We start from the raw sequence: 21,338 nt of genomic DNA, 5'->3' as shown, positions 1-21,338 counted from the left end.
AATTCACTATGTAGATTATGTAGATTTTCATGGGTGTAGGTATGCTGGTTTTGTTGTATTCGGGTCTTTTCCCGTGTAAGGTTGTATGTATTCATAATCTTGTATATATGTATATCTATTAATCTTGTATATATGTATATCAACCTTACACGGGAAAAGACCCGAATACAACAAAACCAGCATATACATATACATACATACATACATACATACATACATACATACATACATACATACATACATACATACATATATATATATATATATATATATATATATATATATATATATATATATATATATATTTGTGTTGTAATTGTACTGATAAATAAAGGGAGACTAGGATAGATCTATTTCGAGCTAATTAGCTCTCATCAGCTAGCCATACCCTTACTGGGATTAGAACCCGGGCTGTATATATCTTAGGCAGGAGTCTTAACCACTAAGCCACGGGTTCTCTTCCTTATCAGTTGAGCCAGTATAATCCCAGTAAGGGTATGGCTAGCTGATGAGAGCTAATTAGCTCGAAATAGATCTATCCTAGTCTCCCTTTATTTATTTATCAGTACAATTACAACACAAATATAAAAAGGCAACAGTAAAAATAAAAATATAGTTTTCTGCCTGCATGGTCTTTGTGATAAGCCGAAGGACAGAAAGAGGGAGTAGTGACCTTCCTCCCATATTTAGTCATACCAGGGGTTGTAACACAAATACATACCTATTTCCCTGGCTCAACTGATAAGGAAGAGAACCCATGGCTTAGTGGTTAAGACTCCTGCCTAAGATATATACAGCCTGGGTTCTAATCCCAGTAAGGGTATGGCTAGCTGATGAGAGCTAATTAGCTCGAAATAGATCTATCCTAGTCTCCCTTTATTTATTTATCAGTACAATTACAACACAAATATAAAAAGGCAACAGTAAAAATAAAAATATGGTTTTATATATATATATATATATATATATATATATATATATATATATATATATATATATATATATATATATATATATATATATATATATATATATATATATATATATATATATATATATATGTTTTATTTGTACTGATAAATAGGCATACCAGGGGTTGTAACACTAATATATATATATATATATATATATATATATATATATATATATATATATATATATATATATATATATATATATATATATATATATATATATATATATATATATATATATATATATATATATATATATATATATATATATATATATATATATATATATATGTTGTATTTGTACTGATAAATAAATAAAGGGAGACTAGTATAGATCTATTTCGAGCTAATTAGCTCTCATCAGCTAGCCATACCCTTACTGGGATTTGATATATATATGATAATAGATATACATATATACAAGATTATGAATACATAAAATGGATACGAATAAATGGGGTTGTTAGGACAAGGATGGTAGGCATGTTGGTGCACTTATGCACCCCTTTACCGGCCTCTTAGGAATGGGATGAGGTCGACGTAGACAGTCTAAGGTTAAAGTTGTGGGGGTTTGGGGAAGAAACCACAGAGTCAGGTAGTGCATTCTAGTCATTGACCATTCAGTTGCTGAAGTTGTATTTTCTGCAGTCGAGTTTGGTACGGTTTCCCTTAAGTTTGTATCTATTGTGTGCTCGTGTATTATTGTGGCTGAAGCTGAAGTAGTCATTGACAGGTAGAACATTGCAGTAGATAATTTTATGTACTACGTTTAGGTTATCCATTTGTGCGTGTTTTCACTAAAAGTTCAAACTAGAATGCATATATCTTTCCGCAAGTATACACTTACTGTAAGAGCAGTTCCAAGCCCCATTTAGGAGCAGTCTGTCCATTTGCATTCTTTCGTATTCATATATTATTCATAAGCGCTTCATATCTTTTTCTGCTACTATCACTGCTATATTTGTGCGTTTTACAAAGGGTCAGGCAATAACCTCAAAGTTCAGTTTCAAATATATTTGATAAAATATTTAGCATTCACTAGATAGGTAACTATTTGATCCCAACTTTTGCTTTATTTTGTGTCTTGCCCACCTTGGCTTGAATATGTCATTGGTTTCATTCCCATATTAATTTACCAGTTTATTCTACACCAGCACCTGAAATATGACCATTACTTAAATACATGTTATATGATCCCTCTTTATAACCTCTCATAGAGGATTCATTTCCTCTAAATCATTTAATCACATTCTGGTTGTTAGCTGCTAGTAGATTTCTTTCTATTAACTGCAGCCTTTTACTGGAAGCTTTTACAAAGTACAGGATGTCATTTCAAATGTTCTTTACGTAGCTGAATGCTTCTTTAGTCCAGTCATTGGTTCCTCTCTGGTATTTATAAAACAAAGAGCCGGAACTTTGTGCTCAGGATTCTCCAAAATGTTTTCAATGAATTTTGGAAGTACTTTGAAATGCAATAAGATTTAAGACTTAACAATAAGATTTAAAACTTAACTTAAATCTTGCAGTGATGCAGTATTTCAGTCCTCTTGCACTCATTGTTTACTTTGTATTTGAGTTTGGGGGATTAATTTTAATTTTGTTCTCTTGAACTAAACATCTTTTACACATAAGGGGAAAAAGAGAATTTCTTCAGATTTTGGCAGATTTAACAAGTACTAAAGAAAAAGATTGGCCATTGTTTATCCTTGGCAACGACCTTCCAACAAACAGACCATTGTACCACTTTTAAAAACCTTATTAAAATATGCAGAAGTTGTATTGTATATGCTGCTTCCCCTTGGTGTTTTCCATCAATACCAGTTTCACTTCTGAGATAAGTAGGATAAGTAGTGTGTCACAAGAAGAATAACAACATAACAAAAACAGCTGCCTCCAGTTCAGTGCAGGCTGGATAGGGCTTGATCGGGTCTAAAGAGATAGACATTCTTCTAGAAGGAAATTAAACATTGTACCGTCTTAATAAGTGGTTGCCTTTATTACCTTCTATGTATTTATTTAATGATTGTGGTGATTAATTTTTCCTATTGTAGCTCTTAAGAGGTTAGAAGCAATAAAATGTGCCCACCTTTGCCTAGAAGTTGCACTTGAAAAAACTTTTCATTTTCAAAGTTAGTACATGAGGATGTGATCACAGATGGGTTCCTACTTATTCGGTCCAGTTCGGCTGAATAGGTAGTAAAAATCTGGCATACCTTTCCGAACTGGTAGTAATGGCAGCCTGGTCACACCCCTGAACTGGTTCCCCGGTCACCACTCACTCGCTCCGCCCGTCTCTGCTCTGCAGCTTGCCTGCCTGAAGCGCTGCGCCCTGATCTGTCTGCCAGGTAAGCCTGTGAGTCGCGCCTTAGCTAGCTGCCCTTGCCCCCTTCCCCATGGCCATGCTTCTCTGCTTTCCACGCGGCCTTCCAGGTGTCCCTGTGGGCCAGCTTCTGAAGGCAGGCAAGCAGAAGGCTGCGTGGAAGACAGGGAAGCATAACAGGACTGCAGGGAAGATAGCAAGCTGCCTACTACCTTCCCTGTGGCCTTGACATGGCTCCCTGCCTTCCACATGGCCTTACCGATGGTCCCCCAGGCCCTCTTGCCTTCTGAGGTTGGCGTCCAGCCTGGCCTAGCCAGCCGCTCCACCTGTAATCAAGGTAGACTGGGGAGGGGAGCACAAACAAGCACTGAGGAGACTATGGGAGGAGGGAAGCGTGCTGTAGCACATGCTCTTTTCCTCAGCCTCCTCCTTTCGGAGGGCTCCGATCAGCTCCCCTCTGGCTTCGCTGAGCTCACACCATTAGCCATCCTGCCAGCAGGAGGTCAGTGGGTGGGCTTTATTGCGTTCCAGGCAGGGTGAAATGCCTGAACCGGTTTGCCTGAACCAACAAGGAAAAAAGGCTTGAGGCATGCAATCCACAGAAGCTTTAAAAAAAAAACTTTTTAAAGCCTTTTCTTCCTTGCCGGTTTGCCTGAAAGAGAGGGAGAGGGAGGGAGGGAGGGAGGGAGGGAGGAAGAGAAGGGAAAAAGAAAGAGAAAGAAAAAGAAAAAGAAAGAAAGAGGGAGGTGTTAGAAGGAAAAAATCAGGACTCACTTTTCAGCCAGGAGATCGCTTGGCAAAGAAAAACAAATGCTGTAGCTTTAAATCAGGAGTCTCAAAATTTAGCAGCATGGCTGGCTGTGGAATTCTGGGAGTTGAAGTCCACAAGTCTTAATGTTGCAAACTTTGGAGACCCTGCTTTAAATTGAAACCTCAGAAGGAGGTTTTTAATTGCAGAAGTGGAAGAGGGAAGAGGAGGAAGGGAAGGAAGGAAGGAGAGGGGAACACAGCAATCTAGGGCTGGAAGGGATCTCGGAGGACATCTAGTCCAACCCTCTGCCCCAGCAGGAAACCTTATACTGGGAAACCTTTTTATGTACACTGAGAGCATATGTACAAATTCCTTGTGTGTCCAATCACACTTGGCCAATAAAGAATTCAATTCAATTCAGTTCTATTCAATTCTATTTCAATCTGGATTATTTTGTCATATTTGGCTCAAATCTATCTAAAACTGGCAAACTGCCTCCCCCTCCTCTTCCTCTGATGCCTATTGATGTTATCCAAATTTCCACAGTTTAAATAGTAATTAAAAATAGTGTCAACATTTTCTGTGTGCAATGGACTTCTTTACCAGCTATGAGAAGTTATGGTAAATATTATGTACCTATTGCAAATGAGTGTGTATGTGTGTGTGTATGTACATACACATACAGTATATATAGTAGATAATGTATCTTTTTGTGTGCCTATAAACTATACTATGTAATATGTATGTACACATATGGCATATATACCTAGGATTAAATAGTATATTTTGGATGTTTAGTAGTAAATAAATAGACAGAAAAATTGTATCTCGTTGAGGCCTTTGAGGTGAGGAGAGGCCAAGCAAGGCACCCCTTGACATGAGTGATGTAAAGTTGGCCATGTCCAGCCAGTCACATGACCAACCAGGTACGCCCACCCAGTCACATTACCAACCAGTAACATGGCCATGAAGCCACGTCTGACTAGTCACATGACCAACAAGCCACACCCACCATCACATGACCATCAACCCACACCCACCAAACAAGCCACGCCCACAAAACCGGTAGTAAAAATTTTTGAAACCCACCTCTGGATGTGATGTGTACATGTGTATTTGGGTGTATTTGCAGATCTGAATTTCTGTGTGTATATGTTGCTCCTATTAGAGTTTTTCTGTGGGCAAGTCCATTTTGCCTTAATGATGGGTTATTCAGACTGAAAAGTCATGCTAGAAGCCACAGTTTTACAGAGTCAGTTTTTGTGACATTGTATATTTGAAACTTATGTTACTATTTGTAATATTGACACTATAACATAAGAAGAAAGTTAGCATTATACTAGTAATTTGTCCAATTTTGAAAAGTGCTGAATGCCTATATCCCACTAAGTTCAGCTTATAATAGAACCGTGATGGAGAACCTATGGCACGCATGCCACAGGTAGCACACGGAGCCATTTGTTAGGGCATGTGAGGCATTGCCTTATCAGCTGACTTCGGTCTTCATTTTCAGCCATTTTTCGGCCTCTGGAGGCTTCCCTGAAGCTTCTGGAGGGCAAAAAACAACCCAACGTGCAAACTGGAAGTTCAGGAATGGACTTCTGGTTTGCGCGTTGGGCCATTTTTCTCCTTTCGGAGGGCCTCCGGTGGGTGGGGCAGGCCGTTTTTGCATTTCCCAGATTCCTTCCTAGAAAGCCTCTGGAGCCTGAGGAGGGTGAAAAATGGATCAATAGTGTGCCAAAAGTGGGGGAGGGGTCGTGTGCACATGATTGTGGGGTCACACGAATATAATTATGGGTGTGGACACAGCCACGCACGACCCCCCTGTACTCCCCTCGCTTTTGGCATGTGATGGCAAAAAGGTTAGCCATCACTGCTTTAGACAGTTGCCTAGAATGCAGATATAAATTACTTTTATACTCCTGTTTTCTTCAGGGAATCCTAAGAAGTGTAGTTCTGTGGGAAAGGGAAAAGAGAAAGAGGTCTTGGAAAATTTTGTCACCTTTACAAAACTATAGTGTGGTTACACTTGAAATCTTTATATTACAGTATATATACAAATATATACTGCTCATGCTATATCTATCTGGGATTTTCCACTTCTCTCCCTTCCCCCCTCACTCTCGCTCCTTTCCTTCATTTGCCTCTGCCATTAATGGATCCCACTAGCTGCCAATCTTCCCAGTACATTTCATTCTCTCCCTCTCCTCAATATGCCAGCATGGTATATCTCAGCAGTCCATCCTTCTTGGAAGTTCACTTCAGCTGTGGATCTCTTAATCTGCAAATCCCCATTCTTGCGGGCAGTACCTTCCTTTCACTCTTAACTTTTTTCTATAAAACAACTTCTGATAAAATCATTAGAATAATGAATTAGCTAATAGTGGTTTCCCAGTACTCATCAAATAGGTCCTTAATGCTATCTTGCAAACAAGGTTTATAATGCCTTCCTAAAGGCCGAGAATAAAAGAGCTGAATGGACCCCTTGTGTGTTCCATAATGTGGGGACAATTGCAAATAATACCTGTCTTCTATTCAAACCTCATTCACATTAGTGGGACCTTAAACAGGTCTTAGGTATTGAAGGGAAGAGTGGAGAGTAGGGCAACATGTAACTGCCTTGCCTTACTCTTCCCTCTAAAATTACTTCAGAATCCCCTGGGATTCTCTGGATTATGTTTTGTCTGAAACCCTGGAAAAAAGCTTCCTAGCTTTTGTTTCTGCTGGACTGCAGCCAATTAAAAATGGTTTAGTACAGGGGGGGGTGTCAAACTCAAGGTCCGTGGGCCTGATCTAGCCCACAATATGATCGGATCTGTCCTGTGGGGCTGTCCTGGTCTACTCAATGCAAACAGGAAAGATCAGTCAAAAGTAGCTTTGGCCCAGTCTACCCAATGCAAAGAGGAAAGATCAGGCCAAGATAGCTTCGGCACCGTCTACCGAATGCAAAGAGGAAACATGCCAGCAGTTTGGGGAGTTGTGTCAATCTGGCCATGCCTACCCAGTCAGCCACGTCTGTGTGCCCCCCGAGGTCAGCCAAGCCCTGATGTGGCCATGGCCCTCAATGAAATTGCATTTGACACCCCTGGTTTAGTAGTACCTCTGCATTCTGACAGTTTGTTCTGTGTTCAAAAGAAATCATTTTTCACTTTTGTCAGTACTTGTGAGTGTATCTGGTGACTGCCATTTTCCTAATAATAGGCTAGCTATTCCATTTATGCACTTATGCTGTTAGCTGTCTTATTTCTTCTCCAAATCTTCAAAGGGTTTGCTATTGGTGATATGAGTAGTACTGCTGCTCACATCACCAATAGCAAAATCTTTGAAGATTTGGAAAAGAAAATAAGGCAGCTAAGGCAGCATTGCATATTCACCTGGAAACTTATCTGGATCTATTGATCTAAAAGCAAATATTGCAAATGAGGAAATGAGCCAAACTGTAGCACTCTAGACAGTATAATTCAAACAATACAGCAATGATAAATTGAAAGATATGGAATTACTACTGGGACTCCCTTGCAAAATGCCTGCTAAGAGAAAGACAGTGTAGAGGTGCGCATTACAATTGATTCACCACACATTTGGGAGGCTGCAACTACCACCTAGGGCTTTCTATTCTGCAGGAAGTTGAACAAATAGGATTTAGTCTGATATTATAATTTATTAAATATAATATCTTCTTTGGTTCTACATCTCAATTCCTTTCTTTTCATAAAGTTTCTGGAGATTGTTGTACAGGAGATTTGTGATTGCTTAGAACTAAAGTTACAAAGTGGTAATATTTGAGACATTGTTTTCTTTTTTATTAACTAAATAAAATAAAATAAAAAGAATTTATGAAATTATAAAAAAAGAGGGTGGAAAATGATTTTAAAAGCCTCAAACTATACAGGGCATATCTGAGGTAGGCAGTGTTAGGGGTCTGCTCAAGGACCTCTACCGGCAAGGTCAACTACTAGCAGAATTTGAACTCTGGCCTCCTGCGTCAAATGGTGGTACTCTGACCACTAAGATACCCAGTTATTGAGCATATATTAATGAAAGGAAACAATAAAGTAGAGAAATGAAGCAAATTTATCATCTTTTATTTTACTGTACCCCTCAGGAATCTTTCTTTAGATTCTGGCAGAATGCCTTATTGTAGCACCAGGATCTTGTGGCCTATGAGGAAATACATCCTAAAAATAAACATCTACTGCAGATAACCAGATATTAGATTAGTTGGAGCTTTAACAGCTTTAACCTGAATTCTTTAAACTATTATCAACCTGCACAGTTTTGGCACAGAACTCCGATTAACAATTTACCGTAACTGCTATAGTAAAATTCACTATGATGGGGAAGGGAAGCCCAAGAATTAGGCTCTTGCCCCCAAGTCAAAATGGATTTCAGTAACAGAATATTACCAAAAGTCATCATGGGGGCTGTTTCTTTTTTTTTTAAGTCAAGGTTTTTATTTTTTAATACAAATTTTCACATATTATATAAACAAAGTGTTGTCTGGGTCCTTTCTTTTACATCCTTTCATTTACATAATCTATTTTATATCAAAATACTATTTCATTTTTGGCCAAATTATTCTCTTCCATTATATATCATCTTTATACTTATTTTTTCTTAATACATAAACTATCTTCAATTGCTCCTTCAAAGTTACACCAAATTTTCATTTCATATTTCCTCCATTAATCCATTTTACTATAAGCAACATATATCCTCTAATTCAATTTTAACATAGAGAGCATTTCTTTCATTATTGTACCCACAATTAACAATATACTATAGTTACTTTATTTCTTAATTAGTTACATAACATTAACAATCTTGCCGCTATTCCCTTTAGTCACTAATATAACTCTTTTTCCCTTTCTTCCTCTTTTAATCATTTTCTCTTGGACTCTCAAGAATTCCACTTCTAATCATTCCCCCCCCCCCTTTCTCCTAACTTGTCTGCAAAAGTTTGCATCTTTTACATCCCCTCAGTTAAACAAGCATCATCTATCAGGACTCAAGAAACGTGCCCCCCCTCCACCTTTGGAATGACACCCCCACTGAAATCCTTTTGCTTCTCACCCTGGTGGCAATCTGCAAAGCCTTGAAGACTATGTCGTTCTCCCAAGCCTTGAATTGAGATGGATGTGGCCCCTTGTTAGTTATGTCTGTTACATTTTTTTTCTGCATATTGTGCCTGGGTCCCATTTTAGTTTTGGTTTTTATATTGGTTTTTAATGATACAATATTATATTGTGAACTGCCAATGAGTTGGCGTTGCATGGCATCTAAATTGAAATAAATGCATAAATAACGGGCATTGCACTAGATTCCGTTTCACAAAATGATATACACTATACAACTAATACCATTTAGGTCAATCAGAATGTTAACATATAGGGTAAAATAGAGGAATTCACTGATTTTTTTTCAGTTGTATATTAACACAGTGTTGATTGTATTGCTTTTTATGTCCTCTTTAAAATAGGAGAAGCTCCTTTCAGAGCAATTGTTAGCAGTGTATGGAATGAAAGAAAGGGGGTACTTTTGATCTGTAACTAGAGGGTATTTTTAATAAAAAATAAAATTAGAAAGAGCATTTAACTTTTTTCTTTATTTTCTTTATTCTCATTTCCTTAATTCTAGATCAAGTCATTCAATTAATTAACCTTCCATTTTTTGATACTCTTCAATTATGCATGACCATCAGCTTAGAACTAAAAAGTCTAACACATTTGAGAATACCAGATAGTGGAAAGCTAATTTACTCGCCCACCATTATAAAATTTAGTTTTATTTTTATTTTTTTCTGGGGGATTTCTTTTAAAGTTATATAGTGCTGTGCTACAAAGAAAATAAATGCTAGGATCAGTGAATGAAAACTTTTTAGCTCATAACTAGGTTCACAAGCCTGACTAGTCTGCCTGCTGTGACTTGTTTCAGTTTTGAATTTTATAAAGAAATTAGGAGTCTCCACCAAATCAGGTAGTGACTCACCCTATAATTTCTGGATCACAGGTTCCTTCAGAAGAGAAATCAAGCAGTTCCTATTGTCTTCCTTTCCCCATGTATGGCTGGATCAGAGCATCTACCACACCTGTCTTTTTGTCCTCATTTTATAGCGCCATAGCATACAAACTCCAGCATTTTTTCCACTCTTCTCCAGCACATCAAGAATGAGGTTGCTAGAGTCAGAATGTCCTGGAGGTATGTTCTTAAGATTACATGTGAAGGTTCAGGACTGACACTGGAACTCAACCAATTTCATACATTCATGGTCAACTTGGTAAGCACTGAGCCAACCAAGCCCTGACAAACCTCAAAATGGGCTTTCCATTTCCTGGCTATACCTATCAACTAATAAATAAGAGATACTCTTATAGCAAAAGGAAAGAATACAACCTTGTACATTTAAATCCACATATAAATGAGTGTGTGTGTGTGTGTGTGTGTGTGTGGTTTACAAGTAAGATCTCATGGCATAACATTAAATAGAATCTTAAATGATTTGGACATTTCAAAATGTCTGGCTTATTTTTTTTTCCACAATATTTTTTCAACAATTTGTTGACAATTTTGTTTATAGCGAATTGTAATAGGTGTTTATGTAGTAAACAGAAGGTATGAATACAAAGTTCAAGGAAAGAAAAAAAAAAGATTAAAAAGCAGATAATTTTTGTGATTAATGATTTTCACTACTATAATATAAATTGTGAGAAGGATCTTGGAGTCCTAGTGGACAATCACATAAATATAAGCCAGCAGTGTGCTGTAGCTGCAGTGGTGGGTTATGGATCCCACTGCAACCGGTATGATGCAACGGGGCCCAGCGTCTCCCACATGCACGTGGGCACACGCACGCATGTGTCCCTACCTTCACGATGCCTCCTCAATGCTCCAGCTTCTCGGCGGAGCATCACGCAGGCGCTGTATGCTCCGTGCGTGTGCGCAGAAACGCCGAAGAGCTCAAATACAGGTAAGGAGCTAGGGCAGGTGGGCGGGCCCTCTGCAGCTCCCGGTATGCCCATGCCAGGGCGTACCGCCTGCAACCCATCGCTGTGCAGCTGCCAAAAAAGGCCAACACAGTCCTAGGCTACCTTAACAGAGGGATAGAATCAAGATCACATGAAGTGTTAGTACTAAAATCACACTTGGAATATTGTATCCAGTTTTGATCACTATGATATGAAAAGAGATGTTGAGACTTTAGAAAGAGTGCAGAGAACAAAGTTGATTAGATGATTGGAGGACATATGAAGAAAGGTTGCAGGAACTGGGTATGTCTAGTTTAATGAAAAGAAGGACTAGGTTGACATGATAGCAGTGTTGCAATATCTAAGGGGCTGCCACAAAGAAGAGGAAGCAGCAGCAGCAATGTATGGAAACTAATCAAGGAGAGAACCAACCTAACAGAACAATTAATCAGTGGAAGAGCTTGCCTCCAGAAGTTGTGGGTGCTCCATCACTGGAGATTTTTGAGAAGAGATTAGACAACCATTTTCTGAAATAGTATAGGGACTCCTCCTTGAGCAGGGGGTTCAATTAAAACACCTCCAAGGTCCCTTCAATTCTGTTATTCTGTTATTCTATAAGTATTTCATAATGCTACAGTAAAATAAAATGGCTGTGTGTATAGATACAAGTGCACACAGCAATTGTCCTAAACTTGCAAATGACGTGGCTGTTTTGTATGTATTCCTATACATTGAAAATAATATCTTTCAAGGCTTTGCATAATTTTTCTTCTCACAATGGAGTTTGATAAAATTACTGAACTGTAAATTTTGAAATGTCTATCTCTTTAGAAAAAAACCAACACGTTGCATCTCTAAGTGGTTTTTTGTTGTTGTTGTTTTTCATCTTCTCCAATTCCTTTAATTTCCAGTTATATGGTTTTTTTTTTAGCTTTCTTGTTTTTTTCTTGTTTTTCTTCTTTCTCCTTTTTCTTTCTTTCCTCTAGTTATATCTTTGCATCCTTATTAATGCTTGTTTCTCTCTAATACACAAAGATACTGGGGAGAATTTCATTAGTAATAGGATGAAACATTAGAATGAGTGATATAAGTACAAGCTGCTGTATAAATACAAATAGTCCTTGAACTTATGACTACAATTGAGCCCAAATTTCTCTAGTTAAGTGAGGCATTGGTTAAGTGAATTTTGTCCCATTTTACAACCTTCCTTGCATCATTTGTTCAATGAATCATTGCAGTTGTTAAGTTAGTAACTCGATTAAGTGAATCAATGGACTTTGCTTATCAAAAGGGATCACATGACTTCAGGGATACCACAATAGTCATAAGTGTGAAAAACAGTCATGTGACTTTTTTCAATACCACTGTAACTTTGAACAGCACTAACTGAGGACTGCCTGTACTTCAGCTTTCTGTTATCAATAAGAGGAAGAATTTATTATAATTTAGTACATGATATATAATATTAAGGTTATGTGAACTATAATTTTATATTAGTTTTAATGTATTGTTTTCCTAAATTTAGTATTCGTAGTGGGTTAATTTTGTTTTTATTGCCTTAAGTGCTTCTAGTGAAAGAAGCCAAATAAATGCAACTTGTAAATTTGTATATGATCATGCAAAGTTACATTATAAGTTACTGATTGCTACTTAATTGTGGCATTTTATGTTCTGAACCTAATTATTTCTAGATTCAGTCATATTCACAGGCCATGAGTTTTTTTAAAAAAAAATCAAGATGACAATCCCAGTGGTACAGTTGAAGCTCAACACATTTTAGCACAAAACATGAAACTTTGATACACTGTCATGACCTTTATATTGATTTTTTTCTACAATACCCTTTGGGCACTTTTTCTAAAATGTGGTTGCCAGGTTTAGGGGGCAGTATATCACCCAAAGTGATCCTTGATAATGTTCCCAAAATATGCAGGGTGTTCTTTGGATTAGCCTCATAGCAAGATGAGTTGCATCACATGAGAAGCTTACTATGAGTTCTGATGAATTGGGGACTACTGGTTTTGATATGAGAGTTACTCACTACCCATATTAGCAAAAGCACTTCAGTAAGACATTAGCAAAAAGGATGAAAAATATTCTAAAAAAGTAAAATATTGAAGTAATGCAAAGAATTAAAAGATTTGAATAATACATGCCAATATATAAATGCTAAATCTTTATAGTTAAATCGAAGCCTACACATATGCATTTAAATCTTACTTAGATGAACACAGTAATGGAGTTTTAAGAGAATAAATGGTTACATTTCTGCAAATTCCTTTCTCTTTCTTTATGACCAGAGTATGTAGATATGTACACACATTATTTTTATCTTTTGTTTTGTTTGATTGACTTGTGTCATTAGGAAGATATGCAATAGTACGCCTTGTGACAGGGTCTTTACCCCTAACAGCTTTGAAGGCATGTTCTCCTCCTGGTAAATTTTATTTAATGAGGCATGTAAAAGCAATAGGTTGTAAACAGGCATGCTCAGAGACATTTCAGTTCTGGCTAATGCAACCAAGATGATATATGAGTGGTTCTCTGGCCTGACCCAACTAAAAAGGCCTGATGAGTTGTTTTTTCCTAAAATGTATCTTGTCAAATTTCCTGTCACTTTTATGGGGTCATGTTACAAGCTGTGATAATTTCTCATATTTTGATGTTTTAGGAATAAATAATGAAATCAAATTCAGTGGCATTGAGCAAAACTGGTTAAGAAAGCCTGAGAGGAAAAAGATGCAGAACATAACAATGAAAAGATTAGTGGATAAATAACTGAAAGCAGTTACAGCCCCCGCCCCATATAAGATATCTCTTCTTATATAGCATATTTTTCGGAGTATAAGATGCACCTTTTGCCTCAAAAAGAGGGTGAAAATCTGGGTGTGTCTTATACACTGAATACAGCATTTTTTAACCTCCTGAAACCATACCCCCTTTGCAAAAATGGATGTGCAAGGGGTTTGGGAGACTTGCAAAGTGCTCCTGTTGGCTGGGGAGGCCAAAAATGAGGAAGAAAAAAAACCGGGCCAGCCCCCAGGAGCACTCTACAAGCCTCCCAAACCCTCTGCACGCCCCCCCCTTTTTTTGCAAAAATGGCCCAGTTTTTGGTTGTTTTTGCCCTCCCCCCCAGCCCCCAGGAACACTCCCGAAGCTCTGCATGCCTTTTTCCCCCCAAAAAACAAGGTGTGCATAAAGTTTGGGAGGCCTGCAGAGTGCAAAACCTTTTTTTAAAAAATTATCTCTTCAAAATTATGGTGCGTCTTATACTCTGGTGCATCTTATAATTCGAAAAATATCGTATTAACTCTCCCATCTTAAAATATTTCTTAAGTTACAATTCAACATATAAATATATCAAAACTTTTGAATATCTTTGCACCCTTGTTGCTTCATTATGACTGCTGTGTTGCACTGCTGTGACAGTGCAACACAGCCATTTGCCTCTGAGGCTGTGCCCGGCTTTTCAGGAGCCCACTCACAAGAGAGCAGCTGCCTGGCAACCCCACTCTCCAGCTGGGTAGAGCACCACTCACCAACCTAGCAGTATCCCAAAGGCACCAAGCCACGCAAGCGCCTTTGCCCTCCCGACTCCTCCTTATTTTCAGGACATGTCACATGTCAAACATGGTATGATATCTATATAAATCACCAGTGATTCTGGAAGGGTATCATTGTATTAAAATAATATAATATAATCAATAATAATGGAGACAAGGCAAAACATATGTTCATAAAATCCAATAAATACCACTGACGGCAAGAACATATAACTACCAAGTCCAAACTGACAGGGAGAAATCAACGTTTTTGATGCCTTCCAAGAGGATAGGAGGATTCCAAGAGGATTAGGATTGGATTCCATCAAATTTGAGGGCAAAGATCATCCCAAAGAAGAGATGCTGCCATAGAAATGACACACTTCTTAGAGCTCACCACTATAGAACAAGGAAGAGACGTGGAAAACGCTGAGCCTGAAACAGCACGTGGAATGACCTAATATAATCAAAGACAGATAGTCCTATACTGTACTTATATACACGTCCATATGTGTAGGTGTATGTATAAAGTGAAGTGCTGAATAGCTTCTGCCTTTTGAGATTAACTATTAGCAATAGAGGGAATTCCTAGTCAAATACTCTATGGGCTGCCAAGTCTTCTGGCAGTGATCACTCTGGGAGTGCGCTGTATGGTTGTGGGCTGGCTGCTGGAAGACTCTCTGCCCCGGCTGCCGAAAGACTCGGCAGCAGACTTCCAGGGTTTGGAAGCAGCAGAAAAAGCCATCCTTAGTGCTGGAATGGTGGCGGCAGTGGTGACGATGGTGCCCTGACCCTGCAGGGAGAGGTGGCCCAGGTTGTGGTGAGACTGAGAGGCATGCAAGCGGAGGGTGGAGCAGGCGTTCGCGCAACCCCTCTCTCCAGTTGGGCGGAGCACCACTTACCGACCCAGCATTATCCCGAAGGTGCCAAGCTGCGTGAGTGGCACTCTGTCCATCTGGAGAGGTTGCCAAGCAGCTGCTTGTGAGCGTGGTCACCTCATGGCTGCTGTGTTGCGCTACTGCAACAGTGCAACACAGCTATTCGCTCCTGAGGCTGTGCCCGGTTCTTCAGGAGCCCACCCGCAAGAGAGCAGCCACCCAGCAACCCCAAAACAATAACCCACCCCCCGATAATAAGGCCCAGGCCATATTTGGGGGGGGGGTCCAAAGAAAATAAGACCTGTCTTATTTTCGGGGAAACACGGTATAACTTAAATCTCATTAATTATAATATAGATTTGGTTCTAGTCTAGTTTATTATAATTTCTTTTTTTCCTGAACTTTCACAAAATAAGAAATTGCTTTTATATGGAAAGTAAACATACACAAATCATTTTATAATGAAGCTGAATCTAATATACTTTGTTTCTAAAATATAAGATAGTTAATTAACAGGTTTCCGTTGAGAATTAAATGCAATATAATTTAAAGTATTGATGGCACTTTTGAATGCATTAATGAAGAAAAATGTGTGAAAATTATACATCATATATTCAATGATAATATTCAGCATTTAGTTGTTCTCAGTCCATAGCTTGTGTTTTAAGGTTAATGTAGAATTTATCTGGGATTTACAGATTGAAACAATGTAATACAGTTGTATGGAATAACTTTCAACAGTTTACAATTATTTGTTTGCACAATAGTAGCCAAATAATGGGTCTTACTTCTGCAGGTAGTCCTTCAGTTCTAATGATAATTGGGAATGGAATTTCTGTTGCTAAAAGATTTGGCAATAATGCACAATGTCATGTAATTGCATCTCTTAGCAACATTAATCCCGGCACTCCCTGTTGCTTTTGTCAACAAGTACCACTGGTCATTAGATGAGGACCTACCCTGATTCAAGCCTTTCCCAGTTTGATCCCTCCTAAGCCTGAACCTCTGTAAAGCAAAGGGCTGCCTCCTCTTCACACATGCACACACCCGACTCCCTGGGTGTCAATGGCAGGCAGCTGAGACTGTTGAAGATCCCAGGTCTCTACTTCAGCCTCAAAGGGCAGAAATTGAGGGAGGAGGTAGGCAGGTGCGGGGGAATTCAAGGGCTCTTTCATCTGTTTTGTGGGCCTGCTCTGAAATGCCCAAATGTTGATCACATGACCACAGAGGTTCTGCAACAGCAGTAATTTTGGGAACCAGGTGTAAGCACCATTCACTCAGCACCACTGGAACATAAAACAGTTGCTGAATGAATGGTTGTAACTTGAGGATTATCTGTACTTATGTGAAAAATCCACCTCTCATTCCTCATTTTATTTCATATAAAATGCCTATGTTAAATGTTAACAGGGTGCATTTGTAAAGTATTAACATACAAGACAATAAAATGCTCTGTATAAAAAAAAACCTATAGATTTATTTTATTGTTTTTCCATTCTACAATAGGTACGGAATGATCTAACTGGAGTGCTATATGGTGAAGATATTGAAATATCAGATACAGAGAGTTTTTCTAATGATCCTTGTACAAGTGTCAAAAAGCTCAAGGTAGGTGCAATAGTTTGCTAAATTAAAAAACTAATTGTGTAGCAAAAAACCCCAGTAGCTTAAAATAAGCAATTTTAATAGGTCTCAGTTTGAAAACTTCCTTCTAGGTTTTGGTATTTAGGATAATTGCTATTATAGTCATGATATAAAATAATTATATTTGATATTAAATTCTATAATAACATAGAAATGTAATTAGTAAAGTTATAACCAGTTGCAAGCATAATTATATGTAATGGGACCAAAAATGCTTTTTGTGCTGTACATTTTACAAATTTAATTTCTTTTTTTCCCCAAAAATTGCAAAATAATATCAGGCACCAAATTTTGTTGAAGTAGGCGGACAGTCATGTTCCAAAATATTTGGAACACCTTTAACACCATCAATCAACACATAACCAAGCATAAATGTTGAACAAGTCTAAGCTGCCTGTTTATTATATATTGCTTTCATATTTTTCAATATGTTCGTACTGTCCATGTCTCTGTTGTTATCATTTTTTCAATAATGAATGTTATATGCTGTCTAGATGTTAAATGGTAGTTTGCAATATTCATTTTTAACACAATTGCCCTTAAGGATTGACCTGAAGTAAAAGATAAAGACTCCATAGTAGGAAGCAGAAATTATTCCAGATGACTGACACTTTATTTCCCAGTACACTTTCCTGAAGAAAGAAATAGGGCATACAAATCAAAACTCTTAATGCTATTTATAACTTTTTTATTTGGGGGCTTCTCTGCAAAGCATAGATATCAATCTGTTTTGCAAGTTGAATATTATTGGAAAGACCCAAGATGTGTGAATCTCAAGTGACCAAATGTTCATTTTCTGTTTAAGGCAGTAATTTTCTGCCATTTTAATTTGCTCATATAAACATGATAACTTTTCATAGTGGTTTTGAAATTGCAAATTAACCTTAGATGGGAGTGTATCTCATCTCAGTTTTTAATTTGAAGCTTTTCAGAATATGGAGCCATAAATATTAAGATGCTGTTGTTAGATACTAGCTTCAGTTATAATGGTTTCCACCAAGGTCCTCTGTTCCGGCGGGAACAGAGATTTAATCTCATTGGTCGAAGGGTCTGACAGCTCGCTATAAAAAGGCTGCTGTCAGACTCAACCTTTGCTGGTTTGTTCTTACTTGTTGTGTTATAATAAAGAGCTGTTGTTACCGTTAGCCTGTGTCTGCCTGTCCATTACCCAATCTAACACTGGCGATGAAGGTGGGATTGGAAGGCAACTAGGCGAACCAAAAAGAGCATAGCAATCCAGCAAGTACATCCAGCCTGGAGCTCAGCGCAGCTTCGAGCAGCCATTTTTGAGCAGCAAACTCAAAACACCCTCAGAACACAAAATGGCCACGCACACCCCACCGACTCAGGATGACCCAGTCACCGAGCACTGGGACTAGTATATGCTGAGGTTCGACTGCTTCCTCGAAGCCAACGACTTCATGGGCCTTTCTGAAGGCTGCAAGAAGAACAGGTTCCTTGGTTACTGTGGACGGGAAGTGTTTAAAACTGCCAAAGACCTTTCTGAACCAACGCCGCTACAATTGGTCACTTGGTCCGTGTTCCAGCAGACACTGAGGACACACTACACTCGCAAGCTGTCTAAGCATGTCCGCCAGCACAAATGTAATATTTGCAACTAGAAGGAAGGCGAATCGATCAACGAGTACGTTGTGGCGCTACAAAAGGCCGCAGCATACTGCGAGTTCTGAGACCTAGGCAAACTTATTCTTGACTGCAGCATATGCGGTGCGCGGGACATTAATTTACAGAGGAGGTTACTTGCAAATCTAATCTCACTCTACAAATTACCTTGGATGAAGCCAGGGCATCAGAATCGGCTGTCAAGTCTACAGAGATCCTGCAGCACCAAAGCACTCTGCAAGACACGTCGAAGAGCACATGCGTACATCGCAAGGCTGCAGAGGCCGAGAGCTCTGAAGGCGAAGAAGATGACAGCTGCCACATGCGCAGAAGCCGCGCCAAGCTGGCGTGCAAATTCGAACCACGATTCCCATCTTGCGCTAGCTGCGGAGGAGACCATGCCCAATCGACTTTCCATTTCCACGACGCTATCTGTGTCGAAAGGGGCACATAGGCAAAGTTTGCAGAAGCGAGCACCCCACGACGAACTGGCAGCCAAGAAGCCGATCTAACCGCCAGCAGAGGCCCAACCAAGGGGCATGGCAGAAGCCACCATGGCGCTCAGAGGGTGACACCAGAGTCACCTAGCACATCTCAATCGGTCAAGTCCACACAATCAGACTTGTGGCCAAAAAAGCTGAAGGTCATAGTTCTCATCGAGGGCTGTGAGATGGAGATTGACACGGGGTCATCACTGACCATCATGCCATGGTCCATGCTAAAGCAGGCTATCCCTAGCCTAAAGAAGAAGCATCTTCGCACCCCTGATATCCGTTTTTGCAATTACCAGGGGAACCGAGTCCTCATCATGGGCCAGGGCACCTTCTGGGTGCAATTCAAAGACTACAGCGGCCAGCTCCCAGTGACGGTGGTCAGCGGCAACCTGCAGAGCCTTCTAGGGCTTGACTGGTTCGAAGCCCTGGGCTTAGAAGTGACCAGTATCAATGCCTTGAAAGACGACGGTGTTGAAGCAATATTTAAGGAGTTCGAAGACGTCTTCGGCACCGGTCTGGGTAAGTATGTGGGGACTCCAATCTCTTTTAATTTGGACCCCAACATAGCTCCCATAAGACTAAAGCCCAGGAGAGTACCTTTCCCTCTCCGCCCCAAAATCGATCTGGAAATTGACAAGCTCGTATGCCAGGGAATCCCAGAGCTGGTTGATCACGCACGCTGGGAGACCCCTATAGTGACACCTGTCAAATCTGATGGGTCTGTCCGCATCTGCGCAGACTACAAATGCACAATCAATAAAGCTGTCAGCGTTCTAAATACCATGCATGAAATCAATCAGAGACCAAGGCAGAATCATCCTTAAAGTTCCAATTTAATCATACAGGCATATTAGCACTTCTGTGGAATTTCAAATCTGATTCTCTTCCTGGAATTCCACCCAGTTGAAAGTTCATGATCTTATCCCCACTCCCATAAATCCATCACTTGCTCCAATCATCATCTTCCACGCTGGCATCTACATCCCTCTGCTTCCGGTCAGGTGACGAGCTGCAGAGACAAAAGATGACCTTGAGCTTTTAGAAAAGAATGACAACAATACATTCCACAATCCTATTCCTTTCTATTCCCCCTCCCAATTACAACACTAATGAAACAGCATAGGAAATTATAAGAAAGTGTGGCAGGCCAAAGATCCTAAAAGAAACATAACTACAGGCCTGACAGGTGGCCTCTCCTCAGAAGAAAAATGTTTCCTGAAAAGAGAATAACATAAAAGTTAACATAATGAAATTTAACCACCTCCCCCAAGGGGACCCTTTAACTTATTGGGAAACTTCTTATGGAATTGCTTTACTAACTTCTCCACTTTTAGGTTCCCACTGTTCACCCAAGTAGCTTCAGACCAAGGGTAACCCTTCCAGTGCACTAAGTACTGCAAGCGACCCCTATTCAGCCTGGAGTCTACAATTTTTTCAACGTCAGATTGTGTTTCCCTTTCTAACACTACAGGAGGAGAGAAAGCTTGGGTGAATGCTCTTAGGCTAGACCCAATTACTGGTTTCAACAAGCTACAGTGAAATTCTGGGTCAAATTTCTGTAGACTTCTGGGTAGACTGAGTTGAACTGTAAATGGGTTAACTATCTTCACTATTGGGAATGGACCTAGAAATTTTGGACCAACTTCCTTGCTAGGCATTCCTAATCTTATGTATTTGGTAGATACAAAAACTTTGTCCCCCACACAGAAGGGGTTTTGGAGCGAGTGATGTTGATCAGCTTGCTTCTTGTAGGCTTCTGCTGCAACTGCTGGAGCCTTCTTGGTATTCTCCCATCCGTTCTTTAGCGGGTCCATCCATTCATTCAAAGACATGGAGGAAGAAGGTTCTCTAGGCAACTCAGACATGGCAACAATTTCCATGCCACTGGTAATCTGGAAAGGAGTTAATTCCGTACTGCTGTGGACCGCATCGTTGTACGCCACTTCGGTGAATGGTAGCAAGTCTGACCAGTTGTCTTGCTGATAGTCCACAAAACACCGGATGTATTGTTCCACCACTGCATTGGCTCCCTTCGCTGCGCAGTTCATGCTGGGATGAACCTCTGAGCTCAGTTCTTGTGTGGACCCAATGGATCTCAGGACCTCTCTCCAGAACTTAGCTGTGAACTGGACTCCGCAGTCTGAAAT

At 39.5% G+C, this 21,338-nt stretch overlaps 1 protein-coding gene across 1 annotated transcript in view; it reads left to right on the top strand.

The window, feature by feature from the left end:
• GABBR2 (gamma-aminobutyric acid type B receptor subunit 2) overlaps positions 1 to 21,338 on the top strand; it is a 379,869-nt gene that overhangs the window by 97,797 nt on the left and 260,734 nt on the right. Inside the window, exon 4 of the mRNA XM_081953377.1 lies at positions 16,937 to 17,038. Coding sequence (XP_081809503.1) covers positions 16,937 to 17,038 — 102 coding nt within the window. The remainder of the gene's footprint in view (positions 1 to 16,936; positions 17,039 to 21,338) is intronic.

Source organism: Natrix helvetica (genome assembly GCF_964273705.1).
Source record: "Natrix helvetica genome assembly, chromosome: 4".
NCBI lineage: Eukaryota > Metazoa > Chordata > Lepidosauria > Squamata > Natricidae > Natrix > Natrix helvetica.
This window is presented reverse-complemented; position numbering and strand designations above follow the sequence as displayed.